At 34.6% G+C, this 24,556-nt stretch overlaps 2 protein-coding genes across 2 annotated transcripts in view; one reads left to right on the forward strand and one right to left on the reverse strand.

The window, feature by feature from the left end:
- Jhbp1 (Juvenile hormone binding protein 1) overlaps positions 1 to 12,364 on the forward strand; it is a 53,966-nt gene extending 41,602 nt beyond the window's left edge. The window contains exons 4-7 of the mRNA XM_069826258.1: positions 1,764 to 1,911; positions 5,103 to 5,236; positions 6,267 to 6,416; positions 11,917 to 12,364. Coding sequence (XP_069682359.1) covers positions 1,764 to 1,911; positions 5,103 to 5,236; positions 6,267 to 6,416; positions 11,917 to 12,077 — 593 coding nt within the window. The 3' untranslated portion in view covers positions 12,078 to 12,364. The remainder of the gene's footprint in view (positions 1 to 1,763; positions 1,912 to 5,102; positions 5,237 to 6,266; positions 6,417 to 11,916) is intronic.
- Positions 1 to 24,556, reverse strand: part of Jhbp16 (Juvenile hormone binding protein 16) — a 266,710-nt gene that overhangs the window by 190,944 nt on the left and 51,210 nt on the right. The window lies entirely within an intron of this gene.

Here is a 24,556-nt window from a genome sequence, read left to right on the forward strand (position 1 = left end):
GGTAGGGCATTGAGGTGGCACTTCCACCACTCGACTTACCCAGTAATAGGTCGGTAACCTATAATAGGCACTATTTAAATACTCGAAAGACTATTGAAGAGAACAGGACTGACCAAACAATGTCGGAAAAGAAATCAATGGCAGTCTCCGGTAAACATTTCGTAAGAGAAAAATATTTATTTACGAAAAGCGCCCCATACAACAAGTAGCAGATTTTATTTACTTACAAAGTCACATCTCTATATACAAGCATCAAATTGACGTAAAGAAAAAATTAATAAAATACAACAGATTGAATGGGATATTACGACGGAATTTTGGCAAATGACAATGGAAATTAAATTGAGATTTCGTAATATAATATCAAAACCAAGTCTCTTGCATGTCAGCGAATGTTGGACACTGCATCAAAGAGAAAAAAATTGATTAAATGCCTCACAAATGAGATTTATGCTATCCTTGTCAGGTGTCACACTTAGGGATCATACAATAAGAGAACATTTGAGGAAACATTGGAAAACAGAAGAGATGATAATACTGTAAGTTATATATGAAATCCACAAATACCTACAGAAATGGAAACAGCATGTTCTTAGGATGCCACAATTTCGTCTACTTTTACGATTTTAGATTATACTCTCCGAGGACGTAGATACTTGGGACGATCACCCCGCAAATGGACTGATCAATAGGGATTGAAGTTCGGACACCGAACCTATGAAGTTAACTACGTCGCGTATTATTCAAGTCGTATTGTTTACATCAACTCAAATTTCTGTACATTTAAAGGACAAGAGAAATTCTTTCAATCGTCTATTATCATAATACACTGCTCTCTTAAATTTATTGAGTATATTTGGTATTAAATATATGGCTTTCCCAAACACGCTACGAAATGTTTGACATAAAACAATTTTATCTCGAAAAGAAAATAAAAACGAGCAAGATGGTATTAAATTTTCTTGTTTGAAATATCTCAAAGAATAACCTCCTGAAATTAATTATATTACAGCTAGTCCAAGTCAAGTCTGCGAGTGGGGGTATCGGGATGGAATGTAGAGGCAAAACACAGTTGCCACTTAGGTCACTTGACGCTCAGATTTCAACGTGTGCACATCGTTTAAAATACACTACGGAGCGCACGCATTTGTTGTCCTTGTCTTCAGATAAAGGCAACAGTTACGCTGCCTCCCCCCTCCCCCTCATGCAACTTTCTCTCCTACGCCCACGCTTGCCAATCAGAACGCCAAACCTCACTGTCAAGCAGAAGTAGAAGTACAGTCCATTTCAAAGTGTCTTAAATAAAATTGTTACCGCTCTATGAACTGAAGCGCAGTAGGAAAACTTAGGGCCTAGCTGTCATATGAGACTGTACTGGTCTCCTCTCGTTACTGCCTCCTTTCCTTACAGAACTGCCTCCAACTTCCCTCTCGGCTCGCAGACTTAACTTGGTCGAGCTGTACTTATGGTTCAGCCTGTATTTATCTTATAGGCTTATTACTGAGCCTACGTATTTCTCGTTGTACCTGCAAGTGGACACATTCTTATAGATGAAATGTAATTCATTATTTAATTTATCTTTCGAGCTACAGATACTTTAAAATATATTGGATTAATGGTAATATAAGAAAGAAGAATTGTGAAACTGAAATCTTTGGAGGAAACTGGTTCCCTAGTTCGTCAGATATTAACGTACGAGTATTATATTGTAGTTATATCCATATTACTGTTCAATATAATCTTATGGAACTGTGATTTTACAGGCATCCCCGAAATAGAAATGCCATCAGTGGAGCCTTTCAGAATGGACGAACTGTCCCTGTCCCTGACCACAGGACCCAACGGCTACAAGGTCACTCTCAGAGACCTCGACATCTATGGCGCCAGTAACTTCTCAGTAGCAGATCTCAAGTAAGTAAAATGTTAATCTTAGTATATTATGTTAACCTGAAGAGAAGGACGAATCCTAACGTTGCGATAATCTGAGATAAGTATTAGACCTACACTAATCGCCAGTCAGGCGCATTCCCAACTCACACCGGCTGACTACACTAAGGTTCACTTTTTTAAAACAAAAAATGTAGTCGATAAATTAAAGATTATCAAAAACAGTGGCTTCATCATGTAGAATGAATGCACTTATGTAAACTACCAAGACAAGCATAATTTTATTTATCATCTGTGGGGAAACATAACCTGGATACACCAAGGACGAGATGAAACTATTCAGTTAGCTGGATCGATGGTGTCCGGGATAAAGGACCGTGGTCTCTTGGCGCTGTTGCTACCATACGTTTCGTCTGCTACTCCGGCAGACATCGTCAATGGTGTGGCACACGGGAGCGCAAAGATCTTCTTAGCGTGCCGGTTGCGAGCTACGAGCCACGATCCATCCCGACCTTAAATACCGCAAGGCAACCGGCCACAGTCCCAGTCGTTCCCAGCACGCTAAGGAGATCTTTGCGCGCCCGTGTGCCACACCACTGACGATGTCTGCCGGAGTAGCAGACGAAACGTATGGTAGCAATAGCGCCAACAGACCACGGCCCTTTAGCCCGGATAGCATCGAACCATATAACGCCGGCTGTGAAAGCTACATTCCAGGATTATTCAGTTAGCCTCGGAACGTGACAGTAATGACCACCCTTGGTAGCAAGAAGAAGATATTTACCTTACGAGATCAAGGAATAGGGTCGGAAAGCTACATTCTATGAATAAATGAATATAATTAGTTAATGAATGAGACAATATAATTTTGACGTTCAAACTATTCGCAATTAAACACAACACTACTCTTTAATCAAAGTCGTTACGCGTTTGAATACTTTTCTGTGAATACAGTTCTTCCCGTATATAGAGGAACAATTAGACAAACGTCACTACAAAAGTTATAGCATCTATTACACATCTTTGTTTTTACTTTGTGAAGTCTATTTCCGCAAGAAGTTTTGAGTCTTGCAATACGCGTATGAGACACTTACGTCTCACACTTTATCTCCCATTGCAATGAATAATACATACAGTATTTCAACACTACAGTACTTAATAATCAACACTGAAAAAAATACAAAATAAATTCACTACGGAAATCTATGATAGAAATAGACTGAGCTCATTGTTTAAGATAGACCACGACTCCTCTGCTATGGGAAATCCATAAAGCAATGACATATGTCAAAAAATGTATTTTTCGGGCACCAAAAACATCAAATAATAATAACTTGACAATAACAATAACAATAATAATAATAATAATAATAATAGTCCCGCGCCGTGGCGTCGCGGTCTAAGGCATCCTGCCTAGGACTCGCGTTACGGAATGCGCGCTGGTTCGAGTCCTCATAGGGGAAGAAATTTTCTCATGAAATTTCGGCCAGTGTATGGGACCGGTGCCCACCCAGCATCGTGATGCACTTGGGGAGCTACGATAGGTAGCGAAATCCGGTTTCGAATGCCAGCTTTAACGGCTGGGGGATCATCGTCCTAACCACACGATACCTACATTCTGGATGGATGATCGTCCACATCTGTTTCAGCATGTGGGCGTGAGACCAGCAGCCGGCTGGTCGGTCTAGGCCCTTCACGGGCTGTAGCACCACGAATCGAATAATAATAATAATAATAATAATAATAATAATAATAATAATAATAATAATAATAATAATAATAATAATAGACCTAATAGGTGCCGACAATTCTATAACGTTCAATGAATTGAAGGAATGAACCACACTATCATATTAAAAGCTTTTCTAATGCTGATATTTATACATAATTGTTGCTATATAAATCATATCATACGAGAAAAACAAGGCTTTCGCCAGAAAACAGGTAAATTCCGCCCACATTTCGCCTAGATAGAACGTGGAAAAATTTTATGTTACATAGTATGGACGTATAATACAAGATGAAGGGACGTCAAGGTTACATCCATTTAATGCAGTTGTTTATTTCAACAATGCAATGCACATTAGAACAGCGAATCTTTATTTATACCCTTCAGTCCTGAATTTATATTTAAAAAAATTGAAAAAATCTGGTCACATAATCATTCTGGGGATCCAAAATTACCAAATCAAGACTTCACAGAAAATCAAAATTTGGGAATAATTTTCACATCTGGAGCCCTAAAATTTTAAATTCTACTTTTAATTCAGGTATATAAATGTTTCAAAAATAATATTCTCAATTTCTATCACATTGAATTTTTTCAAAATATTTCATAGTATCGAAGACATTCCAAGAAAGAAAAAAAGAAACAATGTACACTATAATGTACATCAGGCCTGAAGGGGATGGTACTGATATTACAAAGAAATCGTACAAAAAGTGTCCTGCAAATCAAGATTTCAGGTACAACTCCCTGTAAAGTTGATTTGAATAATTTCGAGGGAAAAATTGTTCCGGAGCCGGGTATCGAACCCGGGACCTTTGGTTTAACGTACCAACGCTCTACCACTGAGCTACCCGGGAACTCTAACCGACACCGATCCAATTTTTCCCTCTATATCCACAGACCTCAAAGTGGGCTGAGAACCGTCAAGCAACCAACTTCGAGTGCACACTAACTCCGTGTGACTTAATTGTGGTTTTCTGTTAACGAACAGTGACGTGTATTATGCAAATCAAGATTTCAGGTATAACTCCCTATAAAGTTGATTTGAATAATTTTTCCCTCGAAATTATTCAAAAAGTGTCCTGTTATATTACAACGAAAATATCCTAGAGTTCAATAACGAACTGAATTAACAATATTCGGAATACAGATCATTAAAACAGTAGGCGTAAAAATCAAGTTGTAAATTAAAAACTTGGTGGCGTAGGCTATTGGCTAGAAGAGTTTCCCCTCTTATTACAAGATGAACCAACAAATTAAATTTGTAATATAATGCATAATTCTTTCGGTTTTATTGTCGAACGCTGACGCACTGAATCGTCGTTAAGTGGACTATTACTTATCCATGTCATTTTTAAACACATCCATACTAAGTGAAATCTATTTCCAAGCGTACGTGAATATCTCTAAAATTTTAATACAAATAGCCTATAAGAAATCTGCGGTTTCTGATTTAAGTGTGCTAATACCTGTATCTTCCTCGCAGGTTGAGCGAGGGTACTAAACCGTTCGAAGCTCATATTCACATTCCGGAGCTGAAGATCAACGCACGTTATACCAGCAGCGGCGTTCTCATCATCCTGCCGGCAAGTGGACAGGGCAACTTCCACTCCACACTCAGTGAGTTGCCAGTGTCAGTTACAAGACTACTCAGCCCACTGTGGCGCAACTTTTGTGTAAACCAGCCCTGGTCATAAAGGAAAACGGAAAAGAAAAGGAGATATCCCCTCTCATGTCCTTTTCACTTATACCGCTTTAAAAACAAACACATAGTAAAACATTGTGCTTCAGTGGTGGATTTTGGGCAACCAGCGAGAGCCGAAAGCTCTGATACCTGCCTTATATAATCCGCCTCTTAGCAATGCTTGTATGCCTGTCTACTCGTATCGATCCGAAACATAACTCTCTGCCGGGGAAGGTGGAGTGGGGAGTTAAGGGGTAGTCTGCAATGACTCGATTGAGTTATTAACTTATTAGCGGCCAGGAAACCCGAGTTCAAATTTCTAGAAGTATAAATGTAATTTTCGGTAGACAGAGCAGATACAATTGATTTTGACATAGTTATGCTGTAATAATAAACTCGTCATCATCTTCACTGAAAGGTAGTGACAAGCACAAGACAAAGTCTGCACATTCCGTCACATGACACATTCAAGATAACAGAAGATACCAAATCTACGTAATTACAACGAACATTTCCAGTCTCATACATCCGTACACAGAATCCGAAACAAGGATTCAATAAAATCTAAAAGTTGGTCTTATCTATAATACACCGGTATTGTCACATTCGCATGCCAAATATTCATATAAATACACACCGATAAAAATGAAAAAAAAAAAAACTATTGTACGACCGAGAAAAAACGGATTGGCCAATATATTCAATGAGAAAGAGAAAACCGAAATGGTTTAGTTCTTAACGTAAATGATTACGATGAGAGTAATAATAATAATAATAATAATAATAATAATAATAATAATCATAATAATAATCATAATAATCATAATAATAATAATAATCATAATAATCATAATAATAATAATAATAATCATAATAATAATCATAATAATAATAATAATAATAATAATAATAATAATAATAATAATAGAACACTATATAGCTGAATTAACAATATCTTTCTTTCAGGCGACATCCTGGCCACAGTCAGAGGCACGATCAGTTCCAAACATCGAGATGGGCTCGACTTCCTACACGTTGACACCCTCAACATCGATCTTAACATCAAGACAGTGCGCATGCTTGTCAAGAAAGTGTTCAACAATAATAGGATATTAAGTAAGTGCACTCTTGATACGTGAAGAACTATTTTGGATAATCGTATAGCCTATATTTATGCCTAATTCTAGATCCAGTTTTTTTTGTTTAAGGATCTTCTAATTATATTTTCCTCTTCTTCGTCTATCCATTATTCTTTCACCTCTTTTCCTTTCTCCTTTTCATCTAGTTATTTCCCGTCTTTTTCTTCTAATCTTTCATCGCATTATCTTTTTAGTTGGTTATTTAACGACGCTATATCAACTAGGTACTAGGTTATTTAGCTTTGATAACTTGATAGCGAGGTGGTATTTCACGAGGTGAGGCAGAAGATCTGCCATGGAATTACATGATATTCGCTTTGGGTAAATCCTCAGAAAAAACCCAGCTCAGTAATCAGCTCAAGCGAGATTTAAACCCACTCCCCCAAGTACAACTCGAATCAATAGGTAAAGGAACTACCGCCCTAGCTACGCCTGGGGCTACTTTCACCTTATTCTACAATTTCACAGCACATAGTTTAGTTGTCGATTCCTTGACAATTGGTAACTTTTGTTCTTATCTTGAACATTTTATATCTTCCTTTACTATTTAACTATTTAAAAATTTGTCTCTCAATTCTACTCTTCACTTCAATGTTATTATTGTAGACAACTTTCGGTAGGCGGAGTGACATGTTCCATTATCATGAATTTTGATTCCCCTTTACAATATCTGGATCCTTATTAATTTATGTATGGATAATAAAAAATGCTCATCACTTTATAGGCCTATACATATTTATTTATAGAATTTTTTGATCTGATTCGGTACAATTTCAAATTTGAGAGCTATGCAATGTGGCTATCCTTAAATAAATATTCTGAATTATTTACCGTTATTTACTTATTTCACACCAAGTATGTCATATGAAGAGTGTGCACTTTGCCATTTTTATGATATATACATATATATGATTATGTTTGAGACTTCTAGCATTATATATTAAGCTTCTTTTCTTCCAAAACTACGCCAGTCATCTATAAGTTTGTGTTATTGTGCATGTCACTTGAAAATTCGCTCATTCCGTAGACCGATGGATTGAAAAACTAGCCCAGTCCTTTCATGAAATGGACTGAACGCGTTTTGAGTATTACACTCTTATGAAGTGCAAAATTTTCTGTTGAAAATACAGTTCTATCTAGTATCCAGCTCTTATTTTATGTATACTAAATCAAAGTCAATAAATGTTTAGCTGTAGAAGTTATCAAAATACAGACAAAGAAATGTGTCACAAATATCAGTAGTCAGCTAACATAGCTTTGTAGAAAATTACTGTTCCCTTGTTCATATCTACTCACAATAATGTGAGACTCTCCTAATGTCTACGAAGTCAGTCGGTCGGTAACACTTCAAGGTAACTTCGATAAAGACCTACTCGCACTCTGCTATTCCGTCAATGTAGAGAATTTATTTCAGAGGGGAGACGATAGACAAAGGAATTCATTACCATAGATTAAAGGTGGAAGATGAGTAACAGGAAAGTGACTAGCAATAATGACGTTGCCAAAATGTTTGGCAAACATGGTCTGTGCCCTTTCAAGGATAGATAGGGCGTGTCAGCTTCACTTTTCTTCCGCAAGTAATCACATCAACCATTTTTCTCATTATTAAAATACATCGTCCTAAACTCTAATAATCTCAGTAACCACTTGGGCTCAAAATACGAGAATTGTAAAATCAAACTGTATTTTTGTATTACACTCATATGCTATTAAATACATTCAGAGAGCCTCTGTCCTTTGTGTGGGGAAAAGGACTCCTGGAGACACATTTTATCCCAGTGTGACGAAACGGAACACATCCGGAGAAAATATCTACCATCCTTGATGCTAAATCAGAATAGGGGCTCGCTTACATGTCTTGACCTCATGGGGAATAGAGAATGCGAACAAAAGATTGGATTGTTCCTTTTGAAGGCGAGACAGCTTAGAACTTCAGCTGTTGAAGTTTATGATGCGAGTTGACGAAGAAATAATGATAACTATTCAATTATACACTTTTATGCCTGTTTGTATGTTACGTTAGGATATATTATATAATGTGTTCCGTGTGTGTCATTTTCATATTAATCTGTGTGTTTTTTAGGAGAGTGGTTGTGTCTAATCATAGGCGTGGAGGGGGTGAAACCTAGAAAGCAGGACTTGTTTTATACAGCACGTACGGTCAAAAGACCCGTGCATTGGATATAAGGGAAAATTATTATAGTGTAGTGTATCTGATTTATAATATTGCTGAATAAATTCACTTATCAATCAATACTTTCATGCCAATAGTGAGTCTAATCAAAGACTAATGTGTTTTCGCAGTTTTATTTCAAACAAAACTTTAATTGTACTGTTGTTATCGTTCTTGAGAAATAAACTACCCACATTCAGAAAACTTATGTTCATTAACAACACGGTATCAGGTGCCAAATAGGCCAGTCGCATTTGTCAAATATGTTATCAGTTGTATACAACATTAGAAGTGAAATTAATAAATTATTTCTTGTTAGATCATACACTTATCTCTGCCTATGTTTTCAGGATATCCATTATTGTTCAGGCGAACTTAATGACTTATTCTAACACATGAAATATATCGCAGGCGTAAATATGGTATACATATCTTTAACTATTTACTAGCATGAAAATGTAACTTCCTCTTCTGACGTGTGTCAACGTAGAATTGATTCCCTTTGGTTGTGAAACTTGGTCTCATTTTAAGACAGGAACAGAGGTTAAGGATGTTCGAGAATAAGGTGTTTAGGAAAATATTTGGGACTAAGACGGATGAAGTTACAGGAGAATTGAGAAACTCACACAAAGCAGAACTGCACGCATTGTATTCTTCACCTATCATAATTAGGAACATTAAATCCAGATGTTTGAGATGGGCAGGACATGTAGAATGTATGGATGAATCCAGAAATGCATAATATAGATTGTTAGTTTTGAAGAGCTGAAGGTAAAAGATCTTTGGAGAAGCCGAGACGTAGATAGGAGGATAACATTAAAATAAATTTGTGGGATATGATGCTAGAGACTAGATTATTCTTGCTCAGGACAGACACCGAAGCGGGCTTATGTGAGGGCAGCAGTGAACCTCCGAGTCCTTTAAAAGCCATTTGTAAGTAAGTAAAATAATACGATGATAGGTTAAAATGATGACTAGCAATGTTAAATTCTGATATTGGCGAGAAACGACTAATAAGTTACCTCTACAGTCCTTTAATTAAAGGGTAAAGTCATTTTTTGTCCATGTATTCCTTCCTCTTCACTCAACGTTGCAGGCTGCAACCAGTTCATTCACACTTGAACCATGTTTCCCAGAATTTTTATGTCTGATCAATGATCACCAACAGGTTTATACAGGTTCTACTTCTCTGGCATGTTCTCTTAAAAATATATATCTGACATACTTTATCTTTCTCTTGTTTTTAGAATAGCTGTGTATACTTGCTGAGGTAAAGGTGAGTTGCTTTATCTCACCATCAGAATATATTGTAAGCATTAATTTGTCTATATTAAAAAGCAGAAGAGAGCATAAATTGTCTTCATCCATTCAAAAATCTCTTTTCATTCGAAAGAAATTCGTGTCCAAACACTGAGATTTTGTAATGGTAAGAACATTTACTTACTTCCGAGTCACAACTTGCGGCTAGCTGTTCATCACAAATATGTTTTGGATATTAAAGAAGTTCTATGTTCAATACAATGCTATATTATAACAGCCTATATACTCTTCTTGGCAAATTGTGGTTCAAAAAATACTCCTGGCATGCATAAAATATACGACAACATTTATATTTATCCAACAGTAAGTTCGTTTGGAAAGTATTTAACATTCTAGGCTTCTATTTCATCTTGTAGAAACCATTACCCTATTACAGCAGAGTAAATCAGACTTTTTCGCTCTGTATTTAACTATATATATATATATATATATATATATATATATATATATATATATATATATACACATACATAGTGTTTTGTCAAATTGCAAGTATTTCAGTAAAAACCTAGCATTATCCAATCTTTTCTATTTTCTGCAATCCTTTTAGTCTGCGCATATGATCCATACATCTTAATGTCATTTATCTTATGTCTTCTTCTGTCCCAAACTCTTCTCCCATTCATCATTCCTTCCAGTGCATCCTTCAGTGGGCATATTCTTCTCAGACAGTGACCCAGCCAATTTCTTTTTCTTTTCTTGTTCAGTTTCAGCAACATTATTTCTTCTCCCGCTCTTTCAAACACAGATTCATTTCTTATTCAGTCTGTCCATTTCACACGTTCTATTCTTCCCACATGTCCATGTTTCTGTCCCATACAATGTCTTCACAAAGTACTTCACTAATATCTTCCTTAATTCTTTTTCCAGAGGTCCGCAGAAGATGCTCCTTTTTCTATTAAAAGTTTCCTTTGTCATTGTTATCCTCCTTTTGACTTCCTGGCAGCAGCTCAAGTTGTTGCTTTTAGTACACTCCAAGTATTTGAAACTGACCACTTGCTCTACTGCCTCACTTAGAATTCTCAAATTTACCTTCTTTATTTTTTTTTCCTATGACCATAGTCTTCGTCTTACTTGAATTTATCTTCAGCCCACACTACTCACAGCTGTCATTTAGCTCCAATGGCATATCCCTTAGTATCGTCTCTTCTTCTGCTAACAATGCTACATTATCACCAAGTTTATGCACTTTATTCTTCTTCCTCCTACTATCACTCCTCCCATGTTCTAAAACAGTTCTTTACTAAATCCTGCAAGTAGACATTGAACAGGGTAGGTGATGAAGGGCATCCTTGTCATACTCCTCTCTCTATTTCACTACCTTCTTACATTTCTGCTGCCAACCTGAATTTGACCCGTTTCCCATAAATAAATTACTGAACAGCCTATCTTTCCAATCCACATCTATTTCTTTCAGAATTCCCATCAGTTTCTTCCAATTCACTCTGTGAAACGCCTTTTGTGGGTCCATAAATATTATATACACTTTTTCATTCTTCTCTAGGTACTTTTCGCCGATTGTTCGCAGTAGTCTAATTACATCCCTCGTACCTTTATGCTTTTTTGTTATTCTATTGCTGTTCATACTTCTACATTACTTTCTTGTATTATGTATTGCATTATTCTATAGAGAATATGTCCATAACTATTGTTTATATTATTTTGTAAATTGATCTTTTGGAATCAAATCCTATTTTTCTTAGGTAATTTAATCTCTGAAGTTTGTACTAGTTTTAATTTTTTCTTAATATTTATGTTTCTATATTATGCATTAAAATAGAAATGAACATAAATTAATGTACAATGTTTAGTAAATATTTTCTACTTTTGTTTGCCGGAAGTCTACGGTGTTAGTTTCCGTCCTTACTAATTTTCTTCAAAGAATTATCACCTAGGCCGCGTTTGGAACCACGAGTCCCAAATCTAATAGCAAGCAAGTAACAACTGGACCAACGGAAATTTATCTGTGTTTTTTCTATTGCAGCTGAAGCGACAAATCTGTTCCTCCGTGAGAACGGCCATGAAGTATTGAAGGCGATGATGCCACAACTACGACAGAAGCTCTCTGAAGTGTTCAAACAGATCGCTAACCAATTGTTGACTCACGTCCCCACCGAAATGTTCCTCCTGCCAGAGAAGGCATAAGTGCTAGTGACTGCTGCAGAACTTGAAATGTACAAAATGCAATAACTAATCAGTATGCGATACTGATTTTATCTTAAGGTATTTTAAGGTCATTCTCGACCATAAAGTTTGGTTAAAACCAAAATTAATAATTCTTGAGTGAAGCTTATAGATTGAAGTCTGAGATTTGTGACGAGTTTTCCTTCACTAGAACACCTCGTTTCTTAGCAAAACTGTGCACACATCTGAAGTACTTCTATTTTCTTTGTAGAAGTACAATGTATAAATAAAGTGATTTTCAAATTGAATTTGAGCTTCTAAGAAATAATATTGTGATACATTTATTATGCTATTATCTATAACCTGTTTTGTAACTGAACATAGGTAAATTAGGTGTTCTTTTTTAAATCTTTTTGTGTTGTAAATAACCTTAATTTCCTAAAATAACATTCCATATAATCTTTTCCTAACCCTGTTCTTTTTGTCTGTTTGCAGAAGTTTATTAAGAAATTTGTTATTCATATTTCAGTTGCCTGGTTACAGAAGAAGGTTTCGGAAACGTTTATTTCGACATCATAATTTATACCAATATTTATTAGAAATTCAATTACAAAATGTCCATTCTTTATTTTTTAATCTTAGAATAAATAATGATGGCAAAATTTCACCTGACTAAATTAGAATTTCATAAAGATATCAAAGATCTTTCTTTTATTTAGTCTAGGCATAACACTGTTGTCTTTTATTTGTCTCATTACCTTTCCCCCATGTTCACAATATTCTGAGGGGGTTTTCTTCTACTTCCGAATGTTTTCATCTTGGCCCTTAATTATTTTAACAATGAGGATGATATGGGCCGAAGATTCTGCTTCTTGATATGATGGTAAGAACTATTAAAAAATATTTTTTATTTTAATAGATTTATTACTACTGGCAGAGTTAAGGCCATAAGGTCTTCTCTTCCACTCAAACAGTATGAGAACAATAGCAAATATGTAAATGACAGCAATACAGGGGCAATATACAATTAATAATAATAATAATAATAATAATAATAATAATAATAATAATAGTAATAGTAATAGTAGTAGTAGTAATAGTAATAGCAAAATGAAAATCAGTTTAGTTACATGTCAAGTGAAAAACAATATTGTAACAATGTGAATCGAAATAATTATTAAAATAATAGAGGAAATTCATATAGGCCTATTAAAAGTAAAAATCATACACTAGAAAAATTATATTTTAAGAAAGATAATAGTCTATGGGCTATTCCATATGAAATCGATCAGTAAAAAACCTCGCATTTTTTTATACTCTAATTTTTTCCCTACTCATACAAGGTGCTGAGGGGAGTGCATTTTCAAAAATATACTATCGAAAGTCAAACTGTTTACGTATTATTGAGCGACAAATTTAGCGTATTTTATAAAAACAAGCCTCTTTCAGCGCTCAGAACTCTGGAACCATTTACCGCAGAACATTGCACGAGAGCTTATTTTGAAGCTGACATTTGGTAGGTTATGTCAAGAAGTAATCCTTATTTTTATTGTACACAGAGAGACAGATAATCTGATGTTACTTGCTTTTAGGCTTTTTGGCCATTTGTAAAAATGTATATATATATATATATATATATATATATATATATATATATATATATATATATATATTGAGAAAATACCTTGCATTATTAAGAGGGATTGGACATTGTTTGCTTAGTGGTACGGCAATAAGTTTCGAGGGTATTAAATAGAATATTTTCACATGCCTAGACTTGAACGGCGCAGTACCGCACGCACTGGCCGAGAGCTGAAGATAAGCGAGCATTGGGCGTCATTTTACTCCTGTGATAAAACTGGCACAGCTATGCGCTGCTAGACGACGCATCACGTGTTTGTCTCCTGGCTTTGCTTGTCTGGCTAGCTCCCGCCTCACAGTCAGCGGTTAGTTCACGCGCGTACTATTCATTTTCTTTATTTGATATTTTCAATACTTTCTTATCAACATACCATCAGTAAAAAATATGTTTATTTGTACTTTCAATGCGGAATCTAACTTTATATTTTTAAAACATTTTTTTTTTAGCCAAAGGCGTCTTAATGAGGAAAAATCTAAATTTCTCCATTTCCATAAAAAGTAAGAAAATCTGTTTATATGTCAATATAAACTTTAATTTCTCAGCATCAAAATAAACCATGATTTTGATCATTGGGTGAAAGGGTTTCGGAGCTACAACAGTTTAAAGTTGCTAATTTTATGAAAATACGATAAATTTAAATATTTTTAATTTAAACACTATGAAGTTCTAATGCCTCAAACTTTGCACAAAGCATTGTATCACAGTTCTCTTCGTACAAAAAAAAAGTATTATTATATTAAGAAATTGTAAGGTCAATTTTCTCTATATTTCGGTCGATTTGAGATGGAATAGCTCCTATGCAGTCTATTTGACAACCGGCTTTTAAAAGTAGTCATGTCTGACAGTCCCTTAAGGTATGATGTAGAGAGTTGTATTATGTAACCTATATTTATCGCATTGGAACGTACATTAATATACAGAAAATATATCATATTTTGACTTCTAAATTTACATTCTACCAAACATAGCTAAAATTACGTCATTAATATTTTTGCAATGCTTGGGAAAAGTGGCTTAAGTCAGTTTCCACAAACAGTTTTTATTAATTTATTGACAACGTACGGAACATCTGCTCGTTTGGGAAAAGAGACAAATATTTCTCCCATTACCATAATTCATACAGAAGAAAATCAAATCGACATAAACCAGTGTGAAGACAGTTTTTTTCCTTCTCCTATAAAATTAACATTTTTGACTTGTGCCACTTTCCCCGAGCACGACAGATTTAAAGGCCTACTCAAAAGTAATAGAACATAAAATTTTATATTTACTTAATGTAGTTCTAAATGTAACGTTAATAGAATAATACACTAATAGAACACAAATTTAAGACATGAACTGACAAACATTCCAATTCCAAAAAATTACCAAATTTGACTTTTTACCTGCCATATGTTGTGTTTTCCATAGGCTACCACCATGTAAAAATGAATATCCGAAGCCCTGCTCTAACGTGCAATATAATAATACAAACACAGCAGAGTCTCGATTATCCGACCTAAACTGGACTTATAAGGTGTTTAATAAGTGAAAATGTCGGTTAATGCAGAATAACAAAGAAATAAATAATAAAACAAGTGTTTCAGTAAAATATGTTATTTATTGAATTTAAAAAGTACAAAAGAGCGTTATGAACAATGAGAACACAGCAGACGCATAGTAATTATGAACGTTTACAGTAGTACAGTATTCAAGAAAAAATATGTCATTAATGTTTCCTTGCCTACTGATTGACAATTTGTCGCTGTAAGATCTACCACAAACAGTGACGGATAATAAGGGTTGTCGAATGACCGAAGGTCTGATAATCGAGATTCTACTGTATTTATTTCAATACATTATATTGCAAACCTATGTAGTTTTCTTGCTCTCCTGAACAATTTACTTCAGTAGACTAGGGAAATGTTTTTCAATTCAGAGTTTCAATTCTAACATTAAGTTCTCCATTTCACTAAATGTTTCTCACATTAAAATGGTTATATATTCACAGAACAAGGGTCACATTTAATGTTCATTTTACTAAGTATGATTCATACGGTAAAGTTATCAATCAACCTCACAGAATTTGGCTTGTATTGAAACGTTACTCATTTCGCAGAACATGGCTTATATTGAATCGCTATCCTTTTCACAGAACGTGACTCATATTGAAACGTTATCCATTCCGCTAAACGTGACTCATATTCAAAAGTTATCCATTTGACAGAATATGGCTGATATTGAAAAATTAGACCTATCCATTTCACAGAATACGGCTCAAACAAAATGTTTTCCATTTCACAGAACGTGACTCTCATTGAAACGTTATCCATTTCACAGAACATGACATATTAATACGCTATCCATTCAAAAAAAATGTGATTCATATTCAAAAATTATCCATTTGACAGAATATGGCTCAGTTTGAAACGTCATCCATTTCACAGAACATAACTGTGGTGTAGTTTATGCTGCGGGGATTCTTATGGTATAGTGGTGGCTAAATTGTTCTTTTTTATTTTGTGAACTCACCCCCATTTTCTCCTCCCCTGATTGGAGGAAGAAGAAGAGAGTGGTGCGCTGTCTGCTGGAGGAGCTAGGAGCGGCCTCGAGGGACGGCACTCTTGTTGACAGCGACACAGAGAGAGGACGACCGGTCTCCAACCTTCTCTGGAGGATTCGTCGCTTGTTTGCACTTCGCGGGTTGAGTCAACCCGTCTGGTTGAAAAGGAACGACACTGATTATGCGTGGGACGCATTACCGATAGAACATCGCTTTCATATTGCAGTTTCATAGACCCGGTGACGGTCTGCTTCATCTCTAACAGAGCATTGGCCAGCTCTGTTAATTACTATATTCTAGACAGTGTGAGATAGTTAACATCCTTTATACGACAGTGAAGTTTCTTCGAGTCTATGGTGGTACTGATGGTAATAGTTTGTGAATCGGCGACGGCGTATTCTACACGGACCAGCACCGGTATTCAGCTAAAGGTTGGAGTGTTGAACTTTATTGGATTTATTAGAGTCCGTGTGCCACGGGGAACTGTACTTTCTTGTGGGTGTTTGATCACTCCTAGTGTATATTGCCATCTTTTCACTTCTTATTCCATGTTAGTTATTAGTTCTCTCTCTTTCGGCAATTTATGCCGTTATTAGACTTTAGTATTTAATATCTTTCTTTTATCCCCACCCCCTTGCTTGGGGTTATTCTTATGTATTCATAGTTCTTAACTTGTATAATATTTGTAACTTCTTTGGTCTCTACTTTGTTTGTGGTTTATTAAATTGTTATGTTCATAATGGCTTGTCTTATAAGTACTATTGTTAGAGGTAACCAAAAACCTTGGATGATAAGATCCTTTTTTTTTCCCTTCCTGGGTTTTCCCCAGGCACGCCAATACGACATAAATCATATTGAAATGTTATCCATTCCACAGAACATGACTCATATTGAAACGTTATCCATTTTACAGAACATGACTTATATTGAAACGTTATCCATTTCAGAGAACATAACACATAATTATTGAAACGTCATCCATTTCACAGAGCACAACTCATATTAAAACGTCATCCATTTCACAGGACATGACATATTTAAACGTTATCCATTTCACAGAACATGACTCATATTGAAACGTTATCCATTCCACAGAACATGACTCATATTGAAACGTTAACCATTCCACAGAACATGACTCATATTGAAACGTTATCCATTCCACAGAACATGACTCATATTGAAACGTTATCCATTTTACAGAACATGACATATTGAAACGTTATCCATTTTACAGAACTTGACATATTGAAACGTTACCCATTTTACAGAACATGACATATTGAAACGTTATCCATTTTACAGAACATGACATATTAAAACGTTATCCATTTTACAGAACATGACATATTGAAACGTTATCCATTTCACAGAACATGACATATTCAAACGTTATCCATTTCACAGAACATGACATATTCAAACGTTATCCATTTCACAGAACATGACTCATATTGAAACGTTATCCATTCCACAGAACATTACTCATATTGAAACGTTATCCATTTTACAGAACATGACATATTGAAACGTTATCCATTTTACAGAACTTGACATATTGAAACGTTACCCATTTTACAGAACATGACATATTGAAACGTTATCCATTTTAGAGAACATGACATATTAAAACGTTATCCATTTTACAAAACATGACATATTGAAACGTTATCCATTTCACAGAACATGACATATTGAAACGTTATCCATTTCACAGAACATGACATATTCAAACGTTATCCATTTCACAGAACATGACATATTCAAACGTTATCCACTTCACAGAACATGACTCATATTGAAACGTTATCCATTCCACAGAACATGACTCATATTGAAACGTTATCCATTCCACAGAACATGACTCATATTGAAACGTTATCCATTTTACAGAACATGACATATTGAAACGTTATCCATTTTACAGAACATGACATATTGAAACGTTATCCATTTTACAGAACTTGACATATTGAAACGTTATCCATTTTACAGAACATGACATTGAAACGTTATCCATTTTACAGAACATGACATATTGAAACGTTATCCATTTCACAGAACATGACTCATATTCAAACTTTATCCATTTCACAGAACATGACTGATATTCAAACGTTATCCATTTCACAGAACATGACTCATATTGAAACGTTATCCATTCCACAGAACATGACTCATATTGAAACGTTATCCATTTTACAGAACTTGATATATTGAAACGTTATCCATTTCACAGAACATGACATAATCAAACGTTATCCATTTCACAGAACATGACTCATATTGAAACGTTATCCATTCCACAGAACATGACTCATATTGAAACCTTATCCATTTCACAGAACATGACTTAAATTGAAACGTTATCCATTTCAGAGAACATAACGCATAATTATTGAAACGTCATCCATTTCACAGAGAACAACTCATATTGAAACGTTATCCATTTTACAGAACATGACTTATATTGAAACTTTAACCATTTCAGAGAACATTACTCACGTTAAAACGTTGTCCATTTCAGAGAAAATGACTCATATTGAAACGTTAGCTATTTCACAGAACGTGACTCATATTCAAAAGTTATTCATTTTACAGTGTATGGCTCATATTGAAAAGTTAGACCTACCTATTTTACAGAACATGGCTCTATTTAATGTCCATTTAACACATGGTACAAACTAAAACGTTATCCATTCTACAGAACATGACTGATGTTGTAACGTTATCTATTTCACTGAACACGACTCATTTTGAAACTCTATTCATTTCACAGAATATGACTCATATTGAAACACTATACATTTAACAGAACATGATTCATATTGAAACGCTATCCACTTTACAGAATACGGCTAATTTTGAAACGCTATTCATTTCACAGAACATGACACATATTGACACCCTGATTATTTCACCCTGACTCATTGAAACTATCCGTTTTATTAAATATGGTTCATACAGAAATGCTGTCCACTTTCTAGAACACGACTCATTTTGAAACTTTATTCATTTCACAGAATATGACTCATATTGAAACGCTATCCATTTCACAAAACATAACTTTAATTGAAAGGCAATTTTCCACATCATCGAATATAACTTACCGAATTTAACGAATTGTCCTATTCTGAGAATACGATTGAAAGTTTTTTACTTTAGTGAATATTATTCGAAACAGAATGTTATATATGATTTTTCATAGAGTGTTAAACTTTATTTTTAATATAGTTTTCATACTGATATGTTTAGCTTTATATTTAATCACATAAGGAACAATGTATTATAATTTAAGTCAATTTTAATGCACATTTCTACCATGAAATGGACTAAATTAAAACAGGTATATTTTAATTTACAACGGAAGTTCCGCTAAAAGTAGGAAATTGTTCCTTGTAAAAAGTTTGCCGCTGGCGCCTTATAACAGGAAGTGACCTGAAAGTAGATCTGACGATATTTGTCCAGCGTGATGCCACTTCAGTACAACACGCCGCCACACCACTCTGCTCTCCTGACACTCCGCTCGGAGCTAACCCAAATCAGAAATAAGGAGAGAACAATGGGCTTACAGCATTGACTACAAACGACCATGATTATCATTAGAAGCAATAAAGCTGCACCTCGATGTGCCATAGTCATACATGTAGCGACATTACACAGATGAGAGCCAAAAGCGACACCAGCAGCTGCACAGTAGACAAAGCAGATCTCCTGTTTAACATTTTACCGAGCTCCATCTGACGTACCGGAGCCCAAGTGAAAATAAACTCTTCTCCTCTATCAAATAATCATATTATGCACTATAAAAATCGAATACAGAAAATAAAACGTATGTCGTCATAATATCATATTTCATGCGTTAGGATCTAGTGACAATCTACATCATTCACTCCAACGCTCCTCGAAAAGTCCTAAGTTTCTTTCACCTAATTTGCATATAACTTTACAATATTTAGGTATCGCTGAAATACAGTATTTATTCTCTATAAATATAATAATAATAATAATAATAATAATAATAATAATAATAATAAATCGTCTTTCTATCAAATACTGGGCCAAAATGCATGTTATATTCTTGAGTTTTCTATCCATTCTTTTAGGTGGCAACCGAGGCACCTCCTCCCATTTGGGAGTTGACGATAGCTTTTGAATATCGTATATTAGATTTTTTATCAACAGTAATCTCACTAGGCGTTTTGATTTATCTAGAGAAAATCAAAACTCGAGTGGGATTTAATTGACTATTACACGATTAGAAGAAAGTATATAAAGATTAGAAGTAACGAAGTACTCCAATACAATAAAATATTAATTGACTTACGAAAATACAACTGTCTTCAAATGTATTATTGTTCCATCTCAACATTACAAATATTACGCTAGATGCATGCTAGATGGCAGTAGTGAGCAATGCCTTCTCGTAGAGAAGTTCTCGATCTATTATACACGATGGCAATGTTACTAGTCAAGAAGGCTTTGTTGATTCAGTTTCATTTTTATTAAAATGCAACATTCCACTTCAATTATCCGAATCCCAGTAATCAACGTCACTTGACACATGATTTTCAATAAATCTTAATATTAAACAATCTATGATACGTGACTATCCATAATATCATATAGCAGAAGCTATAACATAACCTAACTAATATACACAAGTGTTAGAAAAGTTTTAATTAACGACGATGACTTAAAATTATTCATGTTTATTTTTTTATAAGGAATAACTATTGAATGTACAATTTTCAAATTTGAATGTGGTTGGTGGTTCAATTGATGTTATATTGGACGTGTGCGTAATAGAAGTGGAACTCGTTGATTTAGGCCTACATGGTGTATTCAACTTATTCAGGATTTCCGAATTGTGCTCTTCATTTATTTGTAAATCGGATTTCAGAAGATGCATAGGTATGATCAGTGATTTTTATTAATTCTTGTTCTTGAATGCCAATGCGAGTCATATTTGAAACTGCTGTGCATCGACTGGAGTGGTTTATAATTATATATATATATATATATATATATATATATATATTTTGACGTCCAGACCAGCGCAGTTTCAAATGTTGGCAAACAAAGAAACAAATGCTAGGGACGCGATAAAATTAAACAAATGCTAGGGACGCGATAAAATTGTGCGATAAGCAGCCATGATTGGTTGAAATACGTCCTTTCGTACCGTTTTATTGGTCAAAAGTAGTATGACGTAGTAAGTGTGTAATAGTCCATATAATATCTCGTTATTTTGATAGTTTGTCATATAACCAATATTGATTCAGTCACTAATCCTTTCAAAATATCCTAATTTTCTTAGTGGTTTAATTGGTTAAATTTAAATTTTTAAGGAAACAAAAATAAAAATTTGTCTGTCTATAGTCCAAAGTTTCACAACATATGGAGTGGAAACATGAAAGCTAAATCAAAATTTGCGGTCAAAATTATTAGCATTACAACTGGATTTTTACCACGTTCAGCCAGACATTCTAAACTTGAAAAAATAAGAAATGAAGTGATCAGACAACAGATGAATAAAGAAAATCCAATTTCAGATTTCATAAAATACAGACAGTTAAAATGATATGAACATGTAAAGCGAATGGATGATGGAAAGCTACCAAGAAGAGTTTTGGATTGGATTCCAGAGGGAAGGAGAGTTGGAGGTAGACCGCAAAACACCTGGTTGTAAGGCATAAATAAAACTTTGACAAACAAAGGACTGCAAGAACGGGATTGGGAAGATAGAGAGAAATGAATCATCAGATGACTGAAAGCAAGTAATGGTCTCTTAAACCAAATTGTAGTAATTTAGCAATTACTTCTGATGAGAAAATTTAGTTAAATAATAACATTATCTTGTCAAGATAAAATTATTCGGATGTGTTGACAATCTTAAATAAAGGGTGTCTAATTCGTATAGGTTTATTCATTAATTTATTTGTCGTTGTGGCCCTTTTGAAATATTTGTTGGAGAAAAATAATAACATCGTGGGACATTGATCACATGAAAATGTGATATTACATTTAAACCCGTTTGTAACAATAATATTAATATTAATAATAATAATAATAATAGTAATAATAATAATAATAATAATAATAATAATAAATTGGTTTAATTATCACACAGCTCGTTATCATAAAACGCGCTATCACTGCAATTCTCTTGGATTTTGATTTGGGGGGAGGGGGTTTACTGTCATAACAGAGATGGTATTGCTAGTTTTATACAGACGTAGACGATTATATGTGCACACATGACGGTTTAAAAATACTGTTTGTGCTTTGTTAAATTTTGAAGACGTATTTTGTTGACACTGAGAGTCTATATTATTATATCCTAAACAATAAAGTTAGTTTAATTTCTTCAAAATATTATAATCCATGCAAATTTATTTTGGACTGATATTTACCACAACTGTCAAGATTTTAATTTTGTTTCATGAAATTTCAACATTGTATCGATCGTTGTATGCCTTCATTTCATAAGAGATGATTTCTGAAATATAACAGTAATATCAGAAACGGAGGGGATACAGCAAAAAACTAAAAGAAAAAGCAAATTTATTGAGGTATAAAGAGAAGTTAGAGAAAAACAGACATCATGATGATAATAAGTTTGGAAGCTAATTTCTATTGAGAAATTATACAAATTTTATTATGGTATGTTCCTAAGCTCAAATTTAGAAAACCAGGGTCTATGTGTAATAATTTAGTTTACCTTACCTCATTATAATTATCATATTAATAATTTTCTCTACTATTTTTATCCAATTAACCGCAATATATGCAAAGTTTCTCAGGAGGAATGTGATTATTTCAAACGGGAACGTTAAGTGCTAGTGTCTTACCTTTACCGTAGTCAGTCTGACAACTGTGTTTGGTAAATGGCTGATGTGACGTGTATAGGAAGAGTCACCATCTCAGCAGCACTAGCAACATGCTCACAAACTGAACACTATATTCTAGGACACACGCCAAAAACGCTGGTGCCAGCTGTAAAATACTTCATATATCATAGATTTAATCTGATATACCTATGTTAGAGAGGTAACAGTTGGGAATTTATTGATGGGCGAAATATTACATGAAGAAATGCACTATAGACGTATTTCTACGTTTTATAACATTGTGATATGATAAATTATTGAAAACGCTGCATCTTGTGTTCTTCCAACAAGTTTATTTCATAATTAAATACAAACTCAATAAGAAAATAAAATATACTAAAGACAAATTACTAAGTTTAAGTACACTTGGACTTTTCATGGATTTCATGAATTGAAAAATTCATATCAGATACCGGTACATGTTCTCTTTCCGACCCCAATTGAATACTTAGTAGCTTGCCAATTTCAGATAACATCCGGTAAACACGGAAAAAACAAAGCTAGACGAAATCCTTAGATTGGGAAAACGTCGTCTACATTCCCCAAAGCAGCCAATGCATTTTCATCACAAAATCCATTAAAAATGCATGTGTGCATACTCACTAATCGAATACACGAATTAAATGTCAAGTGAACGTGTAGTCAGCTGTGTGTGTGTTGCTCTGGTGTTTGCAGTGCTCAGATGCTGCCGTGTGCAAAAGTTCTGGCGTACACAAAACCGTAAGACGTTCCAGTATTGCTCCCTTTAATTTTTACCCAGTCGTTAGATTTCGGGCATAGATATATCAGGTTAAACTACATTATCCTGAAGTATTTTACATTCCTTCTGACACACACTGTATAACGGATATGCAGTATCTTTAAAGCTCTCCTCGCCTATAATATACACTTTTATGCGTTATTAGTGAAGTACTGTGCAGTGCTAATGATAATTGCGACAATTCCGTTTTCTTAGCGGAATAAAACCACGATCGTGAATTCCATGGAGCGTTAACAGTACACACCTTCACCGTTGCAGACAACACGAATGGAGGAGTTCGTGCTTGTAGTAATTAAGACATTAAAAGGCTTTTTTCAGAAGAAACGTCAATCAGTATAATTAATCGCATGCGTTGTGTGTCGGATGAAGATCCAGAAGTGATCTGGAAAGATGTTAGTTGTTCGGTATTGAAGGGCTGTGGGGGGGGGGGGAACATGCGACTCTGTACAAGAAACATTCTTGGTCTATTTTACTATCCATCACAGCTAGGCGCTTTCCGTCAGTAACTGACTGCGTTACTGTTCGCTATGTATCCTGTTTTCGAACACCCAGTCTGACCAGCCGGCAATCGATGAGTACTATAAGAAATGGTTATTAATTCAGTGGACGGATTCCTATGTAAATACGTATATATTTATAAAGCTAATATTAATTATAGTTTGT

Source organism: Periplaneta americana, chromosome 5 (genome assembly GCF_040183065.1).
Source record: "Periplaneta americana isolate PAMFEO1 chromosome 5, P.americana_PAMFEO1_priV1, whole genome shotgun sequence".
Lineage (NCBI taxonomy): Eukaryota > Metazoa > Arthropoda > Insecta > Blattodea > Blattidae > Periplaneta > Periplaneta americana.